General features: G+C 53.7%; 2 protein-coding genes across 8 annotated transcripts; one reads left to right on the top strand and one right to left on the bottom strand.

Moving 5' to 3' along the window:
* Nucleotides 1-575: 575 nt before the first annotated feature.
* SEZ6L2 (seizure related 6 homolog like 2) lies at nucleotides 576-19,699 on the bottom strand. 7 transcript variants are annotated; one of them, XM_082428395.1, is made up of 18 exons: nucleotides 18,326-19,699; nucleotides 17,281-17,412; nucleotides 16,306-16,605; nucleotides 15,825-15,964; nucleotides 15,340-15,541; nucleotides 10,769-10,954; nucleotides 9,794-9,962; nucleotides 9,005-9,168; nucleotides 7,074-7,274; nucleotides 6,484-6,622; nucleotides 5,446-5,642; nucleotides 5,133-5,327; nucleotides 2,958-3,149; nucleotides 2,682-2,873; nucleotides 2,161-2,199; nucleotides 1,861-1,978; nucleotides 1,638-1,759; nucleotides 576-1,148 (listed from the first exon to the last, which is right to left on the bottom strand). In XM_082428395.1, the coding sequence occupies exons 1-17, from the start codon at nucleotides 18,402-18,404 to the stop codon at nucleotides 1,645-1,647; spliced, it is 2,760 nt and encodes a 919-aa protein (XP_082284521.1). In that variant the 5' UTR covers nucleotides 18,405-19,699; the 3' UTR covers nucleotides 576-1,148; nucleotides 1,638-1,644. The 7 variants fall into 7 exon arrangements, with proteins under 7 accessions (XP_082284521.1, XP_082284520.1, XP_082284524.1 ...); XM_082428394.1 differs by having other exon boundaries at nucleotides 1,638-1,734; nucleotides 18,326-19,694; XM_082428398.1 differs by lacking the exon at nucleotides 2,682-2,873 and having other exon boundaries at nucleotides 1,638-1,734; nucleotides 18,326-19,697.
* A 443-nt stretch (nucleotides 19,700-20,142) lies between these two features.
* Nucleotides 20,143-23,607, top strand: ASPHD1 (aspartate beta-hydroxylase domain containing 1). Its single transcript, XM_082428421.1, is given in 4 exon segments — nucleotides 20,143-20,473; nucleotides 20,475-21,357; nucleotides 22,750-22,863; nucleotides 23,402-23,607. Coding segments are annotated over 4 exon segments (1,176 nt in total). The 5' UTR covers nucleotides 20,143-20,404; the 3' UTR covers nucleotides 23,512-23,607.
* The last annotated feature ends 50 nt before the right edge of the window (nucleotides 23,608-23,657 follow it).

The following is a 23,657-nucleotide window of genomic DNA, read 5'->3' as shown; positions in this document are numbered from 1 at the left end:
GGAAGCCCGCGCGCTGAGAGCCCGTGCTCTGCAACAAGAGAAGCTACCGCAATGAGAAGCCCGCGCACCAAACAAAGTAGCCGCTGCTCGCCACGACTAGAGAAAAGCCCACGCGTAGCAACGAAGACCCAACGCGGCCAAAAATAAATAAATAAATGCCAAAAAGATTGGGGGGAAAAATGGTACACTTGAATGGGTACAAGATTTCTCAAAAGGGGGTTGACTTTTAGGTCAATTGGTCATGAAACAAATTGAGCGCTGTTTGTCACCTGCCAAACACTGAAGGAGGAGAGGCAGCTACTGTCATTTATCACCCAGCTAGAAGAGCCTGGAAATGCCAAGCCCTGTGGAGAGACTGCTGAGGCCAGGAGTAGGCCCAGCGGGTCCTCCAGAGGCTGAGCCTAAAGTCAGGCTTTTTGACCCCAGGCCAGCCCCTTCAACCCTGCCCTGTTTGCAATCTTAAATTTCCATCTTTTTCCCCAAGTGTTCCCCTCTCCCCAGCCCTCTTTCCAGAGAGGCCACCATCACCGTCTCCAGTGCTCTGTGACCCACCTTCCCACACCCCACCAGCCCAGTTACAAACGGAGATTTTCTGTTTATTGCTCAAAAACAAAAATCCAGAAGCAAAGGTGGGGAGACTGTGGGTAGGGGACATGGCAGGAAGGGGGTAGGGGCCTTGTCCCAGCTCTCCCCTTCATCCCTCTTCTTCTGACCCTCCAAGGGTCAGAGGTTAGACCCGGGGACAGAGCATCTGGGAAGCGCTGAGCCTTCATGACCAAGGGAACAGCAGAGCTCTTGGGTAGTCCTTGTGGGATGCCCTGGGCTGGAGGGGCCCCAGGAGTTGCATCAGGGGCTGATTTCCCCTCCTAGGGTCCAAAAGCGGGTAGAGTGAGTGGGGGGCAGGCCCCTTGTTTGGCAACTGAGAAGAGGAGGCTTTGGGCACAGGATGCTGGTTTATTTACTGTAGGGTCCTCAGGGCCATCAAAGCCCCCTCGTGGGACCAGGAGATTATTTACACAGCAGGGAGGAAAGGAGCCAGAGGCCAGGTCCTGTACTCCTTCCTGCCCAGAATGAGGAGAGGAGGGACGTCCTGGGTCCTGCAGCCTTAGTCTTGGTGTTCAAATGGAAACTTCATACTCTCGTGTATCCTGGAAACAGAGAGATGGCATCAGTCACTAGAATGGGATGGAGGTGGAGGAGGCAGCAAAATGGGAGGAGGCATCCACAAGGAAGGGGAAAGACTCTGTGTTTTTAAAATAACATTGATCACTGGGAGTTTGGGGACCATGGGATGGGAATGGGGCTGAATCTGGCCAATGGAAGGATTTGGTTCATCCTACAGTATCTTAAAGTCACATAAAAATCTAAATTTCTGGATTGTCTTGAACAGTTGGAAGCTCTGGCAGTTGGGCCTAGGTTTCCTCCACGGACCGGATGGGGTACAGGTTTCCCAGTTAGTCACAGCCCTCACCACTCCCGATTGGCCCACCTGACTTAGCTTTGTTCATTGACATGGCCTTTGTAGGCAGCTGAGTTTGCAATTCCCAAGACAGATATTACAAAGACCTTGAGAGAAGGTTATGGAGTCCCAGGGGAGCTGAGGGATGTGGCACTCCAGGGGCAGGGGAAGGGCTCACCCCAGCTTCATACAGTGGGTTGCTGAAGTCTGACTCCACCGTGATGGGGCTGTAGGAATGGGAGCCTGAGAAGCCGAAGAGGGATTTTCCCTGTAGCCTGGGAAAGGAAGGAGATAGAGGGGCTTATCGAGAAGTGAGCCCCCAACCCCCCCTCACCCGGGCTTCTGTGCCAGGCAGGCAGGACGTCTGCCCTGGCCAGCAGCTCCCTGAGTTAGGTACTTACTTGGTGTAGTATATGTAAACGCCACTGCCGAGGACGATGACCAAGCCTAGGGGCAGCAGAATGGCCAAGGCGAGGTTCCCACCCTCTAGCTGCCGTGACGGGTCGGTGGTCTGGGTCACTGGAAGGAGGAGGAGAGGCCAGTGATCTGGGGCTGGGCCCAGCCCTGGGCTCTCCCAGCTTCCTACCCTGGGCCCTGAACCCTGGGCCTTACCCCACCGGGGGCCTGGCCTCCTGCCCCCGGCCTCTGCCTTGCCCTCCCAACTTGGCCAGGCCTGGGTCTCCACCTGTGCCCTCACTGACCTTCCAGTTTTCGGTTGTCCAGGAGCTCCTCATAGGCCACTGCAGGGAGAGGAGGAGGAGGGGACGGGGTCTGAGCCAGGGAGGGAAGGAGGCTGGGTAGAGGGCCGGGAGCCCAGTGGGGCTGGGCTGGACAGCCTGGATTCTCTGCCCTCTGCTCAACCTAAACTTGATCCTTCCCTTGGGGACAGGGGAGGAATAGTTAGAGCAGGGCCTCAGTCCTCCTCCTCCAGACCCCTGGGCAGTCTAAATCAACCAGGTCTGTAGGATTTGTCAAAAATACGGAAACTGAGACCTATCCAGAAGGCAAGGGACTGCCAAACCAAAGCCCCCTCTACTACTTCCCTTAGGATAATTCCATGACCTTGAACTTCTCCAGGGCTTTTGGCTATACCTCTGAGGATAAGAGCCCATAGGAGGTGAACGGGGAGCTCGGCAGGGTCTCGAATTTGCTACCTGACTTTCCCAGCCCTGTCACATCCTGGACACTGCTGTGCCCCCTCCTGCCCTGCCTGCCCAGGCACCTTTGCAGAGTGGGGGCTGGCTGGTCCACTGTGAGGGGTGGCCGGGCACACAGGTGATGGTGACCTCGCCAATGAGCTCAAAACCCTCATAGCAGAAGAAGCGCAGAGACTCGCCCGCCTGGTAGTGATGCTTGTACAATGTCTGATAGCCGTTCTCTGGCACCCCGGGGTTCAGGCACGGCTCGTACTTCACTGCAGGGAAGAGGTCAGTCATGGGCCAGCTGCACCGTTGAGCAGGCCACCCAGCCACCCGTCCTAGGGTGTCCCCAGACTCACAGGCGCACTTGGGGACCCGGTCGCTCCACTTGGGCGTGCCCGTGTCCCGGCTGTAGCAGGTGAGCACGGCTGCCCCCTCCAGGCTGTACCCCGGCAGACAGCGGTACTGGACGTGGGAGCCAACAGGAAAGCCGGCATCTGAGGTGGTGCGGTGCCCGTTGGTGATCTCACCAGGATCGGCACAAGTCATGACTGTTGGCAGGAGGGCAAAGTCAGGGGGAGCCAGGGCCTTAAAAGATCTGCCAGAAGCTTAGAGCTGGGAGACGCCTGAGTCGTGGGCCATCTCCTCTGGGCAACACTCCGCACACATCTCCCACTTCTTCCTCAGAATGAACAGAGCAGGAGTTGGAAAACTTAAAATTCAATGTATTTTACATATCAGGTTTCTTCCAGAAAACAGAACGTTTGGGGCAACCTGGGCCCCCATCCGAGGGTGAAATTTGAAGTATTGAACCACTCAACCAGAGCAAACCAGCTAAATCCCAACCGTGTCAGCCCTGCATGGCAAATCATCAGCAGAAGAGCAGCTGCCCTCTTTAGAGGGGCCCAGCCCTCCTGCTCCCCTCATTCCTGTCATCGCCAGCCCATTCTGCTCACTTGTATTGCCTGCCTGGCCTCTGCGGGCATTTGTTTACAACCTTGCTGTGGAAGAATCCCAGTCAAAGCCATTTCTTATATATAGACCTGTGCAAGGCACCTCGCTAAAGTGTTTTACAAACATGATATCATATACCCTGATGATCTCGAGAGGTCAGCGTCACTATCACCTCCCTTGGGGCTCAGGGCTCAGGGCAGTCAAATGACTGGTCTGTGGCCACTCAGCCAGGGAGTGGCAAAGCTGGAACTGTTCAGGGTCACAGCCAGGGGGCACTGGGCTGAGATTCAGAGACTTAGGTCTCAGCTCAGCTGAAGGCTCCATGTGCTGCCTTGGGCAGGTTCCCTACTGAGTCTTGGGCAGCTGGGCCACGCCCTCTCCCCTCTGGGCCCCGCTTCCATCCCTTCCTGTCCCTGCCCCGTGCTGTCTGGGTTCCAGATTGGACATCCTGTGACTCCTTCCAGGGATGGGGAGCTGTGTCAACTAGAAAGTTTTCCTTGTGTCCAGTCCAAATCTGGCTTCCTGAAACTTATCCTCATTGGTCCCACCGTTGCTCCTAGGGGCCAGGTGAAAGACCTACAATCCCATATCTTGGTGACAGGCTTCCAAAAATTTGGAGGAAGTGACAAGATGCCACCCCTTTCTGCTCTTCTAAAAGATAAACTCTCCCAGCTCCTTTGAATGTCACCTTCTCTGTGAAATCTCCTGCCCTATGCCTGGGACAATTAACCCACCCCTCTTCCTACAGCCCTTCTTCATACTTATAGCAGCTACTACTTACTCATTGTTTACCTGCACCAGGCACTAACGTGAAAAGCTTTTCATTTGCTTTTCACAATCCTCTGTTCCTACTTCACCGAGGAAGAAGCCAAAGCCTCAGAGATGTTAAGTACCTTGCCTGAAGTCACCCAGCGGTTACTACTCTAATATCCTGAGTTAAGTAAGTGTCCCTGTCCCAGACTGTGAGCTCTGTCAGGGTAGGGAGAGTCCCCAACACCTCCGCATAACTCCAGCCCCAACACATCATGGGACTTTAATAACTGAATTAAAATAAACCGAGTTCTCTGACAAGCCTAAGCCCCTGCAAAGTGACTCCCCATAATGTCAAGGGTTGGGGACTGAGAGACTGGAGCAAGGCCTAGAACAAGAAAAGAGATGACGGGGCAGGCGGGGGGGGGGGGGGGGTGGGGGGTGGGGGTGGGGGCAGGGGGGCGGGACTCAGACTGGGCAGAGGCAGGGCCAGGAGACGATGGGGGAGGAACCCAGAAGAACCAGGTTCAGGACCCAGAACAGTGCAAGAGAGAGGGATGCAGCCCTGGGAAGATGAGAGTGGGGACCAGAGGGGACAGTTTTGGGACACCGAGGAACAGAGGAGTGGAACCCACTGGACATATGGTTGGGGCCTGAGGAAGATCTAGGCAGGACCAAGAGCGAAGGGATGGGTCCAGACAGAACGGGGGCGGGAAGAAGAAGATACGGAGGCGGGGCGCAGAGGGGGTGGGCGGAGCCCAAGCAGAGCCGTGAAACCCAGGTGGGCAGGGGCGGAGCCACGAGAGGATTGGGGCGGGGCCCGGGCTCACTCTTTTGGCAGGCGGGTGGCGCTGCGCTCCAGGACAGGTCCCACTGGCAGGTGAGAATGTCCGACCCAAGCAGCTCATAGCCAGGCTCGCACTGATAAGTAAGCACAGTGCCCCGGATCAGGTCCCCGTGGGAAGCCGTCCTCCAGCCCCATTCCGGGGGCGGCAGCTCGGGGCACGTGTCGTTTCTCGGGACCTCTGCAGGGGAGAGACGGCGAGTTTGGAGGCTGTCCTGCGACCCAGGGCGCCCTTCCAGCCTCGGGGGCCTCTCTGACCTGCGGACCCCTTCCCATCTCGGGACCCTACGCCTCGGTACCTTTGAAGTGCAACACGAAACCCTGGCCCAGGCCCGGGTTTGGGGGTCCGGGAGGTGCCTGGAACTGCAGCGTGAGGTCGGGCCCAGAGGAGAGGAGGCGGCGGCGCGGTTGAGGCCCTCGCAGCTGGGCCAAGACTCGGGCGCTGGGACCGTCCCCGTCGAACAGCGTCAGCATATCCCCTTCGCGCACATTCAAGCTGCAGGGAGAGGGACCAGATATGGGGGCTGGGTTACGATCGGCCCCCCTCCCATCTGGTTCTGCCCAATCACTAACTCAGCTCATTAGCAACCTTACCTACTCTCCAGTCCCACCCTACATTCTCCTGTCCCAGGTCTCAGTTTGGATCAGTTATGGGCTTCTCCTCCACGCTAGTCGCTCCAGGTTCCATTTGGTCTGTGGCTCCTCCTGGTTCCTGCTTCCCAATCCCCAACCCTGATCATTGTTGACGCCTCCCACTTCCCAGTCCCTCCTCCATCACCAGGTGATGCACAGCCAGGCTCAGCTCCAGCTCTGACCAGTCACAGACCATGCTCATTACCACCCAGCCCAACTCAAGGCCCCAACCGAATACATGCTTTTTGAGCCACGCCCACTTCTGGTTCTGTCCAGGCACATGACCACCTCACACCAAAGTAGCTCACTGGATTTCCCCCACACCCATGCCCACCTTGTGTGCTGCTGCTGATGCAACAGCTTGGGCCTGGGTCCCTGGAAATCACTCCAGGGGGGCCTCAGAAACAGCCAAAGAGTGAGACTTCAAACCAGAGCTCCTTTTTCACAATAGTCCCCGAGGAAGGCTGCATTACCCCATTTACTTGTCCAAGGTTGCCTGACCAATAAGTGATTTGTACCTGGGTCTACCTGATGTCCCACACCCCCATCCTGAATCCTTAGCCACTTCTTTCATCCGAACATATATTCACTGAATCTCGTGTAGACGCTCGAGCCAGCCAGGATCAGAATGCAGGCCAGTGCATTGTCATATCACACTTGGCTGAGCCCACACCCACTGCACCCTCTGCAGTACCCAAACATACATCTCAACTTGGAGCAAGATGCGCTTCTCTTCCTGGACATGCAGACCCCACACGCAATCTTGGCCGGGGCTATAGCTCTGGGGCCAATCCGGAGAGAGGACCACACCAGCTGGCTCTGACAGCTCCCCTCCACACATGGCTAGGATAGAAAGGGTGTCAGATTCAGGACCCAGGTGGGCATGCAGTCTCTATTTCGCTACGATCCTCACCACTCCCAACTGTGTGCACCAGACTGCCTCCCCGGTTTCCTATTATCTATTACCCACCTGATTCTTGCCACGCCTAGTCCTGTTGTGTCCAATCCCCAGCCCCAGTCTTAACTAACCCCGCCCAGTCTCCAGCCTAAGCATCACCACCCAATCCATGACTTAGCCCAACTCCAGTTCTAGCTCTTGAAGATATTTGGGTTATGACTCCTGAATTCTGTAACAAGCCCATCAACTACGCAGCTAAGAAAACTAAGCCTCTGAAAGGGACAGGGATTGATCCTGAGTTTACTAGGTTCTCCTTCCTGAACAGCCTTCCTAGGATCCCCAGCTCAGGGGGTAGTCTGTGAACTGAAGGATGTCCTGAGGAGGCGGAGGGCTCACCCTTGCAGGCTGGCTCTGTGTCGTTCCAGTGGGGTTCTGTGGGATCCACACATTCGATGGCATTGGGGGGGCCAGGGGGCTCCAGGGCATATCCTGGGAGGCACGAGAAGGTGGCCAGTGCCCCTGGGCGGTACTCAGGGTCCGTGGTGGTGACATTGCCATGTGCCAGGAAGGGGGCAAAGCAGCGATCTTCCTCAAAGGCTAGAGAGGAGTCAGTCACAGGAATTAAGCATTAGGACAGGCCTCCAGGGATCTCAGACTGAGGAACCAGGCTGAATTCCAGTGTGGTTTGGCCCCACAGTGGGCTATTTAAAATGAAATGCCCTTGGGCTTAGCTTTCACTCTCCAGTTTCCCCCAAAACCTAACATTCCTCATTCACATATTTATGTTAGCTCCCCGGCCTCTGGACAGAAACCCCAAGGTCAGTCAAGTCCCAGCCACTATTCTACAGATGAGGACACTAGGTCCACAGACAAAAAGCCACTTGCTCCATGTCACACAGTAGAGCAGTGGCAGAACCAGACCTCAAGCCCAGATTCCTTGATTCCCAGCCAGAGACACTTGTCTCTGGAAGCTGTAATGGAGTGGGGGGAAACGGTGCCTTTGGAGACCTGGCTCATGTAGGTGTGTTCGCTCCTCAAAAATAACTGTTGGTTTCTGATCAACCCTGATTATCCATACTGTGGCTAGAATCCAAAAGTGAGGCAAACACAAAAGCTACTCAGTTTTAACTTTGGTCTAAGTCAGCAAAAAAATTAACACTTGTAGAGTGTTTTAGTTTTTGCCCATCTGATCATATCTTAGACTCAGGTAAGGCACAGGTGCCTATGATACAGAAAGAGCCTGAAGCCCATGGAGCAGCAGTGGCCCACAACTATGGAAGCAGGCCTCAAACCTAGAAATTCTCTTTGCACTCTCAGAATCTAAAATGCAATTTATTTTTCAGATCCACTGTTTTGTTTCACCATTACTTAACCTGATAAGGTATCATGTCCAAATCCTATGCATCCATCAGGGCCAAGTGCCAATTCCCTTTCTCCCTTGATTCATACCAGAAACTAGCCCTTCCCATCTCTGAGCATTTTACTTTCTTTGTCTCTTTCCTGCTACTGTTTACACAAATCCTCTGCTCCAGCCACAGTGAAACTCTCTGCTTCCCAAACATATCAGGCTTTTCTCTACCTCTTTACTGTTGCTCACACTGTTCCTTTCACCTGAGATGCTCATTCCCAATCTTCCTCTTTTAAAATTCTCTCTATCCTCTAAGTCCCAGTTCAAATGCCTCCCCCCATGATCACTGACTTCCTTCCTTCCTACCTATGCAGCATCCAGCCCCCTTCGTCTGTTAACAGCACTCCTATTTTCATTTTGGGTCACATGTCCTCCCCACTTCCAGTCCATGAGATTCAATTGGAGCCAACCAAGGATGGCCATGTGATGTGGATCTGCCAATCATAACACCACCTGCCCCTAGCTACAGTGATTGGCTCAGGCATAGATAGATGACCTAAGCCAGGACAACGAAAGCCTTTCCTGGCATTTTTGTTAAAGCTCTTAGGAAAGTGGTATGCTTTCTCTCTTTCTGATGGAGTTACTAAACTTGTTGGTATGTAAATCTGTAACTGCTAGGTACACAACAGACTGAGAATCTACCTGAGAATGAAGCCAACCGAGAGGAAAGAATGAAGAGATTTAAGTAACTGGTCTCTTGGCTGTGTACCTGGATCCAGCCACACCTGAAGCTTAAGTAGAAAAGACCACCTCAGGGAATTAGAATGTGTCCTTGTCGATTTGGGATGGGGAGACAAGTCAGTTTTCAGGAATCCAAACGTGGAGATAAGCAGAGATGGATTATGTGCTTGTGACCATGCCTGGGCGTCAGGAAGAGGGGAAGGTGCGGCAGTTGGGGCCCCGGGGGAAGGGCAGTTACCTTCAAATCGGAGGCTTAGCAGCAGGGGATTGGCAGGTGTCTCTGAAAGCAGCTCCACATAGAGGGACTGGGCATCACTGATGAGACCCCGCTCTGGGACATCATCCATGTCCGAGTCATAGATCACCGGGGATAGGGGACTGCCCCCTGAGCGCACCATCAGCCTGGGATGGACAGAGGTGGCCAGGAGCTCAGCTTCCCCTCAGAAGCTGCCTCACCTCTTGCCTGCTCTCCTAACCTTATTTCGTAGCTATTATTTTCAAACATTAACTATATGCCATGTACTCTTCTAAGCTTTTACACATTTTATCTCACTTAATTCTCACAAGAACCCTTGAGTTAGATACTGTTATTATCCCTCATTTTATAGATGAGAAAACTGAGGCACAGAAAGAATAAGTAACCTGTCCAGCTACACATAGCAACTAATGTCAGAGCTGGGATACCAGTTTGTTAGATAAAGAGTGAGAATAATGATGATGACGATGGCAAACACATTTATAGTGCTTACTGTGTGCTAGGCACCATTCCAAGCACTTTACCATTCCAAGCACTCCCTTAAGAGGGAGGTACTATTATCTCTGTTCTACAGATGAGAAAACTGAAGCACAGAGAGATTAAGTGATTTGTCTCAGTTTGCACAGCTATACTGCCTAAGAAAGGGGAAGGACCAACCTGCATTTGACATAGATCCCAACTGGGATTCCCCCCCCTGTCTGTCTGACTGTCTACTGCAGCCTCCCTATTTCCTTGAAGTGAGGACCTCTGACGCAAGGCCCAGACCCTCACCGGTCATTGTCCTCATCCAGGGAGACTCTCTCAAAGTGCAGGTGCAGCCGGCGTCCCTCAGCTGCTTCGATGACCCAACGGCAGGTGAGGTTGGGCCCTGCAGCTCCCCCAGGCTCAGGGGACACAATGCGGCCAAGTGTAGCATTGTGGATGGTGCCACCACAGGATGCTGTGGACGGTGCAAGGGGGCAGGTTAAGGTGACTTGTCCTTTTCCCATCTGCAGAGCTATTGCACCCACACCTTGGCCTGGGACCTGGCCTTGGGATGACCTCTGCCCTACAGGCTCACCCCCAGGACTTTTTTCAGGCCACTACCAGGTGAGGAACCAGCCTTGGAATAGAAAAGCCCTAGGATGGACACCCCCACCCCCAGGATGGAGATTCCATCAAAATGAAGACTTCCCAGACGTGGACACCCTGAGGTGGGGAGTTATGGGGAAGTCCCCCAAACTGAAGCTCTCAGATGGAAAATACTCAGGATAGGATCCCACGATGAAGACTCTCCAGGATAGACACCCCCAGATATAGACCCCAAGAATGGTTTCCTCTAGGATGAGGAGTCTCCAAAAGCAAGGGACCTCCAGAACGGTGACTCCCCAAATGGGAACCCTCCAGGAATTCCCTGGTGGTCTATTGGTTAGGACTCTGCGCTTCCACTGCAGGGGGCACAGGTTTGATCCCTGGTCGGGGAACTAAAATCCCACAAGCCATGCAGTACGGCCAAAAAAAAAAAAGGGAACCCCCTCCCCCGAGGTGGCACTTCCCCAGATGGAGAGAGCCCCCCCCCCAAGGATGGAGACTCCAAGGATTGAGACCTTCAGGGTGAAGAGCTCCAAATGGAGACCCCAGGATAGGGACTCTTCAGGGCACAAACCCCTTCAAGATGGGTGTTCCCAAAGATAGAGACCCCCAAGGTAGGACCCTCCAGTGGGGCTCCCAGGACAGAAAGCCACACCTATTGTGGTAGAGACTCACCCATGCAGCTGGGGGGTTCACTGCTCCAGGCTGGCCGGGTACCATTGAGGCAGATGAGGGTCTCCTCACCCTGCAGCTGGTAGCCCGAATCACAGTGGAAGGTGGCAGTGCCTCCAGGGTGAAGGTCTGTCACACTCACGTCCCCATGGGCTGGCCGGGGAGGGAAGCCGCAGCTCAAGAGGTAGGCTGGATCAGGCAGAGCAGGAGAAGGAGAATTTACTCTCCCAGGCCATCCTCTCTCACTGGTTCCCTAGCATTTCCTCCCCTCTTTCCAGGTCCCCCTCACCCTCCAGGGCACAAACTGGCTCCATACTGGAGTCCTTACATGGACACACTGTCTCATGAAGAGGTAATGTCAACATCCCTTATCTCCCCTAATCTTTGTAATCTACCCACTTTGGCCCCCATTTTATAGATGAGAAACCTGAGACTCAAAGAAGTTTTGGACCCTAGCACCCATTTACTGTGTGAACTCAGGCAAATCAGTTGACCACTCTGAACTGATTCAGCTCTAATAATAGCAAATAGTATTTGCAGAGCTTGTTCAGCTTCCAAAATGAGTTCACGCAGTGCTTTTGAGGTAGTCAGAGAAAGGCTGTGACCCACTTTCCAGATGTGGAAATTGAGGCTCCAAGTTATTAAGTGCCGCAGATCATTTTCTCCCCTCCACACACACAGACTTTCTTCCACTGAGGTGTCACTGTGGTATTATACCCTCAGCTTTCATCCAGAGGACTCACAAGAAACTCCTTTAGAAACCGACGATTCTGTCATTAAAGACCTTAATACCCAGTGTCCCCTAAATGAATCCCCCAGTGAAAGTGAAGTGCTAGGGAAAGCTTTGCTTTCCTTAAGGAACTGGTTTATCTTTTTTCCTGCAATGAGAACTGTGTAATCTCTCTTTTCATATTGGCTGCTAGGAAGCCCAGAACCAGGTTGAGGCTTGTCCCTAGTAACAATGGCTTGTCCATCCACATTCTATTTTTTTCAAATTTAATAAGCATTATCTGGTGCCAATTTTTCTCTTATTCTTTTTTTTTTTTTTTTGGCCGCGCCGCACGGTTTGTGGGATTTTAATTCCCCAACCAGGGATCGAACCCCGGCCCTTAGCAGTGAGAGCGTGGAGTCCTAACCACTGGACTGCCAGGGAATTCCCTCTTACTTATTCTATTTAATCTTATTGTTTGCATTCTTTTTTGAAAGCCTCCTGAAATTCTTGCGGAAACATATGAGATAAAACAAACAAATAGAAAGTGACTTGGTAATCAGTGATAGACTCTGAACTTGATCCTGACAGAGCTCTGTGTGTCTGTTTAAGACTAGGCAGAGTTCATTAAGAAGGGCTTCCTGGAGGAAGTACATCGAAGCTGGGTCTTGTACGAGGGGCAGGCTCTGGTTAGCAGAGGGTCCAGCTTGCCTGGGCCTTTGCTTTCTCTGACTCTCCAGTCCTGAGTGATTCTGAAGAGACCTGGTCTCTCCCTGTTTCAAAATTCAACAAGCATTTCCTTGGCTGGGTCCTAGGGTCAGAGGTGAAAAAGACTGAGGCCTTGCCTTCAGGAGTTCATGGTCTGCTAAGATAGACATAAAAACAGCCTTTTAGAACACAGGGATTTGGGAATTCCCTGGCGGTCCAGTGGTTAGGACTTGGCGATTTCACTGCCGGGCAGGGGTTCAATCCTTGGTCAGGGAACTAAGATCCTGCAAGCCGAACAGTGGACAAAACAAACAAACAAACAAAAAACAAACCAAAAAACCCCACAGTGATTTGAATAAACTTTAGCCTCTGTGATGGCTCTCCACGGCCAACAGAATCAAGTCTGAATGCTTTAGATTGACATTCAAGCCCCTTCCACAACTGGTTCCAGCCCAGCCCATCCAGCTTCAGTTCTCAGCACCCATGGCCCATATATCTTACACGATACAGTTTTGTGACTCTTTACAGTCCCACTTCCATATTTTTCCACATAATTTCCCCTACCTGAGAGGCTCTCTTCTCACTTTTTCTCATCTTTTAAGGAGTAACTTAAGTACCACCTCTTCCAGGAAGTCTTCCTGACCCCTCCCCTTTCCCACAGAGTTAGTTTTTTTTTCTTTTTGCCTATACACAATCCACATGCATAATTTTATCATCACATTAACACCCGCTTATTGCCATTGTGAGACTGAATCAAATGCTTTTTATTTTGTCTCCTAAAAACCTAGCCTAGCTGATCAATTGATGCCGCCAAGAGGCAATGTGGAACAGTGCAAAGAGCACTGGATTTGGAGATGGGCAGACCTAAGTTCCAATTCTAGTTTCACAACTTATTAGCTGTATGGCCTTGAGCAGGTGACTTCACCTGTAGGGCCTTTCATCTGTAAATGGCAATAACAATTCCTATCATTGAGGCTTGGCCTTAAAGAAAAGAAACCTGGAATCAAGCACCTGGAACATAGAAAGTACTCAGAAAATACTCAGTACTCAGAAGCCCGCCCCTCAGCTTCAATTAATAAATGACCAGGGGTCAGGGACTTGGGGATCTGACTTCTGACTTTGCAATGAATTTGCTGGTGGCTGAGCAATCCATATAAGCTTTGAGGCTTTGTCTTCCTCTCAGAGATGGAGTTGACAATGGCCACCCCCAGGGCTGCTGTGAGAAGCAACCAAAATAAGAGTTGGTGAAAGAGTTTTGTAAATGGGAACGTTTGCTGGACTTGGGGTGAGGGGTGATGGAGCCTTTGACCTTCCAGAGAAGCTAATGAGGCCACTGTAGACTGGAGGGCCCAGCTAGTGCAAATTGGGAAGGGCTTAAACAGGGCTTCCGTCCCAAAGGTGCCTGGAGAAGCCGCAGAGCAGGGAAGACCGAGGCAGGTAATGAAGGCCCATTTATGCAATAGCCCTACTTCCTTAAATGTTCCAGTTCGTCTAAAGAGTCCTATTTTAATGCCCTAGGGAAGTGGCTGCTTAAAGGAGCCAGCAGGAAGACATCCTATAATATCTGAAGCCCAGCCCTCAGCCCTGGGCCTTCAAGGCGTGCCCTTGCTCCCCAACAACCGGGCCCTGACCACCAACTACATGTCCCCCAGCTCACTGGTCTCTCCACGAGTAGGTCTGCTGCTGGGCACCTCCACCGTGCATGCCTTACCTCCTGGGGCAAGGCCAGAGCAGAGGCCTCAGGAGAGGCTGGAGAGTGTGTGAGGAAGGGATACGGGTTGTCTGTGTCCTGGGTAAAGTCACAAGGGATCTGGTGTCAGCAGAGCTCACAAGAGGGCAGCAAGGCCATGAGGTGAAGTGAAGGGGACACTGGCCCAGCACACAGTTCCCTCTCTGTTTCTGAGCAAAGGAAGGGACTTTGGAGATGGCAGCAGTGTCTGGAATGGGACCTTGGGCTGGGCCCCTTGCCTCATGCACACGTGTATGCTAGAATGTACATTGCATCGTGGGAAGGTTTCCATACACACAGGCAAATATAGATGCACACGTGTGTGTAGGCTGTCTGTGGGTGGGTGCTTGCGAATGCAAGCATGCGCAGATACATCCCCTCTTTCCTACCCCCAGAAGTCAGCAGGATCTTTTTAGGTCACAAATCTGAGGCTGTCACTATCTTGCTTAAAACATTTCAAAATGTCTCCTCCTCCCCTGCAGGATAAAGTAGTCCGAGGACTCCTCACTGAAGCTGGTAAGGCCCTTTGTCATCCAAATCCAACCTACCTCCCAGTCTAGCCTCTTAGCCTACTTCCCCACCACTTTCTGTGCTTTACTGTAATAGCAATGACTGACATTTTCGAGCCCTCACTGTGTACCAGACACTATTTTAAGCACTTGACGTGTATTGATTCATTTGATCTTCCTAATAATACCACAAAGTAAGTATTTTGATCCCCATTTTTCAGATAAGACAATGCGGCACAGAAAGGTTAAGTAACTCACCCCAGGTCACACAGCTAAGACAATTCTATCTTCCATGCTGAATTACCTCAACTCCTCAAGGGGGGTCACATTTTTTTCTCCTCTCTGGGTCTTGGAATGTGTTTTTCCATCCATCTAGACGTCTGCCTTCCTCTTTCTCTCCCTCCCACCCTTCCCCTAGCTAATTCATCTTAGGTGTCAGCTTAGTCATCACCTCCTCCAAGGAGGTGTCCCCATATTCCTTATAGGGGAAATTTAGGTCCCTTTGACATTTGTTCTCTCTGACAGTAGTTCCTCCATCATAGGGATGGGGGTCCTTATCTCACTGAATTATAATCATCCTGATTATTTGTCCACCTCCCTACCTAGATTCTGAGTTCCCTTTACATCTGGCTTGTTTATTCCTCTCCCCAAGGATAACACAGGGCCGGTATGAAGTGGGCACTCAATAAACATTTGCTGAGTGAATGGATGAATTGTCACTTGGATGTGTGCACATCCAGGCACAGGTCTGTGAGTGTGTGAGATAAGTGTGTATAGGTCTCCTCCGAGGATTCTGCCCCCCATAGTCCTAGTCAGGAGGAAAAGGCCCCAACATTACCCTGTGCTTAGAAGGCTTCTGAAGATGTTCCCTGTGCCCAGTGTGGCCCCTGCCCTCCCACCAGCACTCCGAACTCCTCACCCTGATAGTGGATCCTGAAGCCACCACCCCTTGGGACCCGTGGGCTCTGGAAGTGCAGGAGCAGCCTGTTGGTTGGACTCCGAAGGACCTGTCCTTCTCCCAGCATGGAGGAATTAGCCAGGAGTCGGGGGGCCAGGCCTGGGGACCCCCCACCAGCCAGCACCAGGAGTTCCTCCTCCCGAGACAGGTTCAGCGTCTGCACCTAAAGAAGCCAGACCCAGACCCGCCAGGGAAGTCAGCCGGGGTGTGTGACACCCTAAGCTCCCCCGCCCCTTGCCTTCCTTTTCCCTGTATGTAGCAGACCAAGAACCATGGTAACGTTGGCCAAGTTGTAGAACTTTAGGAGAGTCTGTGAGATCCTCAGAAAATAGATCCATCTGAGTCAGAAAACAAGTTCTCTGGCTCCTAGGCCAAACCCGTGCACACCCCTGGGCCCGGAGGGAAGGGCTGGGAGGTTTCACAATCATATGCTTAAGTCCAGTTACCTGGATCTCAATGCCGTAGCCAGGGTAGACATGGATGCTGTACGTGCAGTCCAGGAGCCCCAAGGTGCGGCTGGCCGCGCTCCCTAAATCTGGAGACTCCACATGCCCTTCACCTTCGGAGATGTTGTTATTACACAGAACTAAAGAGATATAAGTGCTGGGGTTGAGAGAATCTCTGTGTTCTTGCCCTCCCAGCCAAGTAACCCTGGGGGTCCTCATCTGTCTTCTCCCCAGCACCCCTCACCATCTTTATCCAATGTTCACTCTCCCATCTGTGCCCAGAACTCCCTTCCTCAACTGTCATAAGAGATAAAACACATAGAACAGTGCTGGCACATAGTAAGGGTGTATCAACGCTAACCTTTACTATAATTAAGCAGAAGCCCCTCTCCCATCTAGACCCCTTCTTCCACACGTTCCCGGCAGCCTCTCCCCCATCCACACCTTCCTCTTCTCCCACATCCCCTTTCAATCGCCTCACCTGGGCTGGTCACCGTCGTGGTGACAGTTGTCGTGGTGATGATGGTGGTCGTGGTCTCCTCCTCTCCTCCCTCAGGCCCGAGGGGCGGGCCTGGGGAGGCGGGACCGGGAAGGGGCGGGGCCGTAGTTCCTGGGGGCGGGGTCAGCAGCTCCGGCGCGGTGGGGCCTGCCCCCCTGCCCTCCTTAGGGGTTACGGCTGTTGTCAGAGGCCCTGTGCCCGGCTCAGTGGCCCGTGGCAGGGAGGGTGCTGCAAGAGTCTGGCCGGCTGGAGGGGTGGCTAGTGTGGGGTCTGGATCAGATCCTGGGACAGTGCGAGGGAAGTCAGGGAACAGGAGGAGCACATTGATGGGCCTTGGTTGGGGAGCAGGGCTGAGAGAAACTGAGAGTTCCCCACTGAACCCAAAAGACCTCCCCCACGAGGCGCAGGCCCCCCACCTCTCCCTTCCCCACCCAAACTCCCCCCCTCCTGCCAAGGCTTCCACAGCCTGCCCCCCACCCCCTTCTTTTTTTCTCTCTGTCCAGGCCCTTCCACTCTGACAGTCTCCTTGAGCTTCTCTCTCTGTCCCCCCATTCAGATCTGGCTCCCTCTCCTGGTTACCCCTTTCTCTTTCCTCTTTTTCCTTTGCACTCTCTAGAACTCTTGGTCTATGTTTAGTATTCTTATCCCTCTCTGATTTTATGATTCTAGATCTACTAATCTCTGCATTTCTCTCTCTTTCTGTGTCTCTTTTCCACTCTATCTCTGATTCTGGTTCTCTGAGTTTCCATCTGTCTTTCTCTCTGTCTATTTTTCTGTGCTGTTTCTTGATCATTCTACCTCAATTTCTCTGGCTCTCTGACTGTCTACGTCCAGTTTTGACTCTCTCGAACCATCTCTCTCTGTCTCTCTGAATTTCACTGGCCTGGCTCCCCATTTCCCTGAATTAATGTCCCTCCCTCTGCCTCTATGTTGCTCCTGCCACTCTGGGGGCCTCACCCGGCAGGTAGCCCATTTCTGGGCCTCTCCTCAGCAGGGCCCCATGGAGCAGCTCCGCCAAGGCCTCAGAGGCTACAGTGGGGGTCTCATTTCCAGGCTCCGGCAGTGCCTCCTCCTCCTTCAGGGGCAGACCTGGGAGATGAAGTTGTGCGAGCTCTTCCACTGCCCCACATTCCTTCCTTCTCCAGAAAGATCTTTTCCAGAGCTCTTATTCTCTCCTCAGTCAGCTGGGCCAGCAGGAGCTCAGAGGGTCCCAGACTGGGCTGAGAGCCAAGATTGAAGGAGGGGCTCCCAGCTGCCCATCACACTCCTACCCCTTCCTCTCTCCCTTTTCCCCCAGGCTGTGTGGGCCTTCCGTGAGCACCTCGGACAGCGCCAGCAGGGTAGAGAAGAGGCAGGGCGCTACCTTCATTTTCCCCTCGGTGATGCTCTCCCCCCAACCCCGGGGCTCTGAGGAGGGTCTGGCAGCACCTCCCAGCCCTTGCTTCTGCAGTGTCCAGCTTTCTCTCTGGGTTTCTGTCTCTGCAGTGTGGTCCTCCCTCCCTTCCTCCCTCTCTTTCTCTGCAGTCTCTGCCCCCTTCCCTGGAGTCTCGCTGGGGGGTCAGAGTTGGGGATTGAATATCTGGCCTCTGAGCACTGCCTCTGTTCATCTGTCTTTGTCCATACGTCCAAGAATATTTGTGTGTGCTGCGCCTGGCATCTCTCCCGGCACCTCCATCTCCCACCCAGGTACCCGGTCTGCTTCTGCCGCCTCCGCAGACATCCCCCCCTCCCGGCCCCGCCACAACGACCCCAGCCCTTCTTCCTGGATTTAACCTCTGAGACGCTGCTAAAAGCTCCCCTCATTAATTTCCCCAACTCCTCAATATATGAGGTTAGGGGCTCCAGGTGCAAGCTGGAAAGCCCTGGCTTGCCCCTTCTCCGTCAGCTGTGCCCCTCCCCTCCCCCACGAGCTCAGAAGGCGCAGGATGTTCGGAGAAAGGAAGGTATAGGACCCCGCTGGGGGCCTTCCCGGGGGCCCACCCCCACGCACCCAAGTCCTTACCCTGAATCCAGGGACAGCTCAGCAGAATTAGGAACAGCAGCTGGGGAGGCGGCGGATGCTGGGCCCTGGGAGTCCCCATGGCGACTCACACCAATTTCTCTCCTCTGCGCCTCTCCTAAATAATCTAGCTGTCACCTTTCCTCCGTCTTCTTTTATCTTTCTTATTAATTTTTTTTTCCTACTGGCAGTTAGCAAGGGAGACAATGTCTCTGCCTTTGGGATGGAGGGGCAGAACTGGGCTGGGGGTCGCCTGGAGCCCACCCCTCTTTGGCCAGTCTCCTCTGTCCTCTGCTCTCCGGTCTGCGGGAGAGGGGGCGCGGCTCCGGCTGCAGCGGGTGGGGCCAAGAAGGGCGAAGGAGCTGGGTCGCCTGGGTTACCCTCTGGCTCAGGCACCTGGGTCCGCCAGGCTGGCTGGATTCTAAGCTGGGGAAGTGGGTCGAGGCAAAACAGCTTCCGGGGACCTAGGGTGGGGTCGAGGATAGGGAGGGTCCCTACTGTGCTCTAGTGGGGCTTGGCGGGGAGAGGAGGGGGCTGCAGAACCTGGAGAGCCGAGGCTCGGGCACTGGAGCTGCGGGAGGGAGAGCTGAGAAAGGTGTCAAGCCCACGTCAGATCCTGGGGACGGGCGAAGGGAGGGGCTTGGGATTTATTTGGGGGCTGTGGGGGGAGGGAGGAGGAGGAAGTGCAGATGGAGGAAGGAGGGACCACATGAGCCAGGGTCGTAATCCTCACTCCCGCGGCCCCTAGGGGAAGCGAAGGCAACTCTGGTCCCAGCAGTAATTATGCCCCCTCCCCCAACCATTCCAGCACATTTGGAAACTGAATGTTCTCTTCCCAGGGTGTTGAGGGGCAGCATAGCTGGGTTGGCGCTTGCTCAGCGCCCCCAATATGCCCCCGGCCCACTTCCAGACCCTTTCAGAGAAGCTCATGTGGAATGCGCTTCCTCCTCCTCCAGAAGAATGACAAGTTCCTACGTTTGTGAGAAGTCTAAGGGGTGACAGGCCAGGATCTGGGGAGGGGAGATCCCTCCTCTTACGTACAACATGACCCCAGCCAGCTGCCTGGCGGCTTCAACTTTGATTTTTTTTCTCCTGGCCTCATCTCGCAAGACCGCTGGAGAGCCCTTTTCAGCACCACCAGAAAGGACAGCTCTTCTCGGCCCCGCCTGAGATGGCCCGGCCCGCGGCGCTGCAGGCGATTGGCTGAAGCCGCCTTCATTATCAATCGGGCTCCCGTGGGGGTTGGTTCTTGTGAAGGCGAAGGGGGAGGTGGAGTCACAGGCCGACTGGCCGAAGGATCGGCTGACCCACGGACAGGCCTCAGCGTCCCTGTCCGCAGTCTGCGAGCACCGGTCTTGTCCATCAGTTCGCGCGCTCGCCCCGCCCCTTACTTGCCACGCCCCTCCCAGGCCCCGCCCTTTCTTTTCGCATTGCGGGGCGCTGGAGGTTGGCGCTGTGCCCCCTGAGCCCCACGTGGCGCCCCGTCGGGGCCAGGGGAGGCAAATCCGGAGACGACACCCCCAACCCGGCTGAGTTGCGGTGGCCACTGGGCGAGGGCGGGGGTAGCTAAGCTGAGAGGACTGTGGGGAGGGTGACGTCAGGGTGAGTGGGGGCCAAGGAAGGAGCGAGTAGGGGAGGGGGGAGAGAGAGAGAGAGAGAACCCGTGGGTCGGGTCGAGTGAGAAGCGAGGGCAGGAAGGAGAGAGGGGGAGGAAGGAGAGAGAAGTCGCTGCAGCGGACTGCTGGTTGCGGTTCCCGGGGCTGCGGGTCCAGGTGGGGTAGGAACTGCTGTCCGTGGAAGCTAGAAGGAAAGGCAGAGCGGGGAGGGAAAGAGAGAGCGAAAAGAGGGGCGGGGGGGGGCGCGGTGGTGGAGGGAGGAGAGAAGAAAGGAGACGGGGAGACAGAGGGTGGGGAAAGGAGAGACTGACGGGAGAGACAGGAAACTGGAGAGAGAGGAAACTGCCCTAAGGAGAAAGAAGAGGAGGAAAGAGGCGAAAGAGGAGGAGGAGAGAGTTAGAAGGAGAAAGAAGAAGGAGAGGAGAGAGAGGCAGAAGGAGAGGAAGGAAAGGAGAGTTAGAGGTACATGAAGGAAGCGAGAAAGCAGGAGGTACAAGGTGGAGAGAGGACCTCAGAAGGAGAGAGAACCAAGAGTAGGAATGTGGAAGGGAAACAGCCCAGGGTGTAACCAGGGAGCAGCCATGGAAGGAACCGGTGGAGAACTGGGGGGACAAGGGAACTGGGGTCTGGAAGATGCCCCAGGCCTCTTGGCCAGGGCCTCCCTGCCCATCATGCCTGCATGGCCATTGCCTCTGGCCTCGTCTGCCCTTACCCTGCTCCTTGGAGCTCTCACTTCCCTCTTCCTCTGGTACTGCTACCGCCTGGGCTCCCAAGATATGCAGGCCCTAGGGGCTGGGAGTCGGGCTGGGGCTGTCAGTGGTAGGCCTGGAGGGTGCTCTGAGGCTGGCAGACCAAGCCCACGGAGCTCTGGGGAGTCTGTGGAAGGACCTAGGACAGAAGGCCTAGTGAGCCGTCGCCTTCGGGCCTACGCCAGGCGCTACTCTTGGGCAGGGATGGGTAGGGTGAGGCGGGCAGCTCAGGGTAGCCCAGGCCCTGGGGGAGGGCCAGGGGTCCTGGGCATTCAGCGCCCAGGCCTGCTTTTCCTGCCAGACCTGCCCTCAGCCCCCTTCGTGCCACGGGATGCCCAGCGGCATGATGTGGAGCTCCTGGAGAGCAGCTTCCCTGCCATTTTGAGGGACTTTGGGGCTGTGAGCTGGGACTTCTCAGGGACTACCCCTCTGCCTCGGGGCTGGTCCCCACCACTGGCCCCTGGGTGCTACCAGCTCCTGCTATACCAAGCAGGCCGGTGCCAACCCAGCAACTGCCGCCGGTGCCCAGGGGCCTATCGGGCACTGAGGGGGCTGCGAAGCTTTATGAGTGCCAACACCTTCGGCAATGCTGGCTTTTCCGTCCTCCTGCCCGGGGCCCGGCTCGAGGGCCGCTGTGGGCCCACCAATGCCCGAGTCAGATGCCACCTGGGTAAGTGGATGCTGCTTACAGACAGCTTCCTCGCCTCCACGATTCCCCCTCCAGACTCTCTTCTCTGCCATCACAGCTTTCTACACTGTGACTCTGATCATGCCTTTCTTCTCGGAAATCTTCCTTGACTCCCTGTTGCCCACAGCAGCATTTCCTGAGCTTCAATGATCTGCAAACCATCTTCATAAGCTTTTCCATAGTCATTTACCACCTGTACTGTTTCTTCATATTGACTCCCCCCCATGTTTTGTTTTACTTATTTAAAAGGAATCTTTATAGAAAAATGATAATCAGTATTATTTGACCTAAATAAGAATTATTCATAAAAATAAGTTTAAACTTAAAAAAAGAAAGCTTTAAAAATTCTAGTGAAGTGTCCTAGTCTGAGGCTGAAGCCTACACTCTCCTCCTTTAAAAAGGAGCAATGTTGGGAACTGCCTGGCGGTCCAGTGGTTAGGACTCTGTGCTTTCACTGCTGAGGGCCTGGGTTCGATCCCTGATCGGGGAACTAAGATCCCACAAGCCGCAGGGCGTGGCCCCAAAGAAAAAATAAACATAAAAAGGGCAATGTTAGGGGGGATGTTAAAGTTATGGTAGCACCAAACTGAGATTTTCTTTTCAATGTTTTAGAGATTGAAAGAAAATGGGGAGAAAAAAAGATTTGTCTTCTGATTGTTTAATGCCATGACCTTGTTTTGCCTACAGTCATCTCCTGTGCTACCAGTTGAATGTGTTCTACACTTCAAAGCACGCTGGCTTTGAAGAGATCTGGAGCAAGGCCAGATCTTTTCTCCTTATCTCCTACCTGTTCCCTTCTTCCCCTTCCCTCCCACCATGCCCTAAATCATGAACGCCTTCTGGCTGATCCTGGCAGATGCCACACACATGCTCTTAACCTAGAATGTCTTTCCCCCTTATCACCTCCTGGAAAACTCCTACGTAGCCTTCACGACTCGCACTTTCAAATGCCACACCTCCTCTGGAATGTCTTCCTCTTCCCCATCATTTGAGTTAGCTCCTCAGTTTTCTGCACCCCAGTGTGTGGTCCTTGGCAGGTTGGAGCCATGTTTTATACCTTTTGGGGAGAGAGGGCCTAACACACAGTAAGTTCTTGAGTTAAACTGTCAGAAGCCCAAGAGGAGATGCTGTTTCCTTTAGGAAGCTTTCCCTCTTCTCTGAAACAGAATAGATTGTGCTTTGCACTGCATTTTCTGTCTCCTAGCATTGCTTTCCTCCAGTACTGTATTGTAATTTTACGTGGGTCACCTTCCAGAGAGCAAGGAGGGACCACCATAGAACCTGGCATTTAAGACTCTCAGATCTTTTTGACCGAATGGGGTGGGCCCCTTCGATGGAGGCAGGAGTGTTGGAGGCCCGGATCTCTTTCTACAGGCCTGAAGATCCCCCCTGGCTGTGAGCTGGTGGTCGGGGGTGAGCCCCAGTGCTGGGCTGAGGGACATTGTCTACTGGTGGACGACTCCTTCCTGCATACAGTGGCTCATAATGGTAATGGGGCTCCCATTCTGCTAGGAGGGATGAGTGACTGAAGAGTGAAGGGGAATAGACTAGAGGCTGCAGAATCGGGCCCAACTGGCTTCCTGTCCTACACCACCATTTTCTAATTGCATGACCTTGAACAAGTCACATGATTTCTCCAATCACCCGTGAAATAGGGCAACCGCCTTCTTTTATCAAGTGACTGCAAGGATTAAATAAGTTAATGTAAGTGCACAGCAAAGTGGTTCATAGCACAAGACCCTGGGCCTGGACCACCTGGGTTCCTGTCCTACCTCTGGCATTAGCAGTGTGACCTCGGGCAAGTTATTTAACCTCTTTGTGCCTCAGTTACTTTGCATAAAATGAGAATACTTATGGTACTACCTCACAGTTTGTTTTGATGATTAAGAGTTAATACACATAAAGGATTAGAACACTGTCTGGCACTTATTTACAAAGTGTTTGCATTTATGAGTATTTGGTGAGTGCTCTGGCATGTAAGTACTTAATGTCAGCTGCTCTGCTGTCTCCATCCCACGTGCCCTAGGCTCTCCCGAAGATGGGCCTCGAGTGGTCTTCATCGTGGACCTTTGGCATCCCAATGTGGCTGGGGCCGAACGCCAGGCCCTCGACTTTGTCTTCGCACCAGACCCTTGAAGGAAGGTGTTCCCTTCAGACATCTGGGCTGGAGAGATGCTGCACTCGGGGATGGCCTGAGTGGTAGCCAGGACCACCTCTCCATTGCAGGGGGTGGGGTGGGGCTGAGGGTGGGAACTGGCCAGTGGACGCCGAAATATAGATTT

Source organism: Balaenoptera physalus, assembly GCF_965194825.1.
Source record: "Balaenoptera physalus genome assembly, chromosome: 16".
NCBI classification, from domain to species: domain Eukaryota; kingdom Metazoa; phylum Chordata; class Mammalia; order Artiodactyla; family Balaenopteridae; genus Balaenoptera; species Balaenoptera physalus.
Note: the sequence above shows the minus strand (reverse complement) of the source record. Positions and strands in the feature narration are given on the sequence as shown.

Bases quoted from the DNA above. Each gene is read 5' to 3' on its own strand.
- SEZ6L2 (XM_082428394.1), bottom strand. From the start codon at position 18,404: ATGGGGACTCCCAGGGCCCAGCATCCGCCGCCTCCCCAGCTGCTGTTC. The intron at 10,955-15,339 runs GTGAGGAGTTCG...TGCCTGATCCAG, and splicing joins CTTCAGGATCCACTATCAGG to CCTACCTCTTGAGCTGCGGC. The intron at 9,169-9,793 runs GTGAGGGTCTGG...TGTCCATCCCAG, and splicing joins CTGGATGAGGACAATGACCG to GCTGATGGTGCGCTCAGGGG.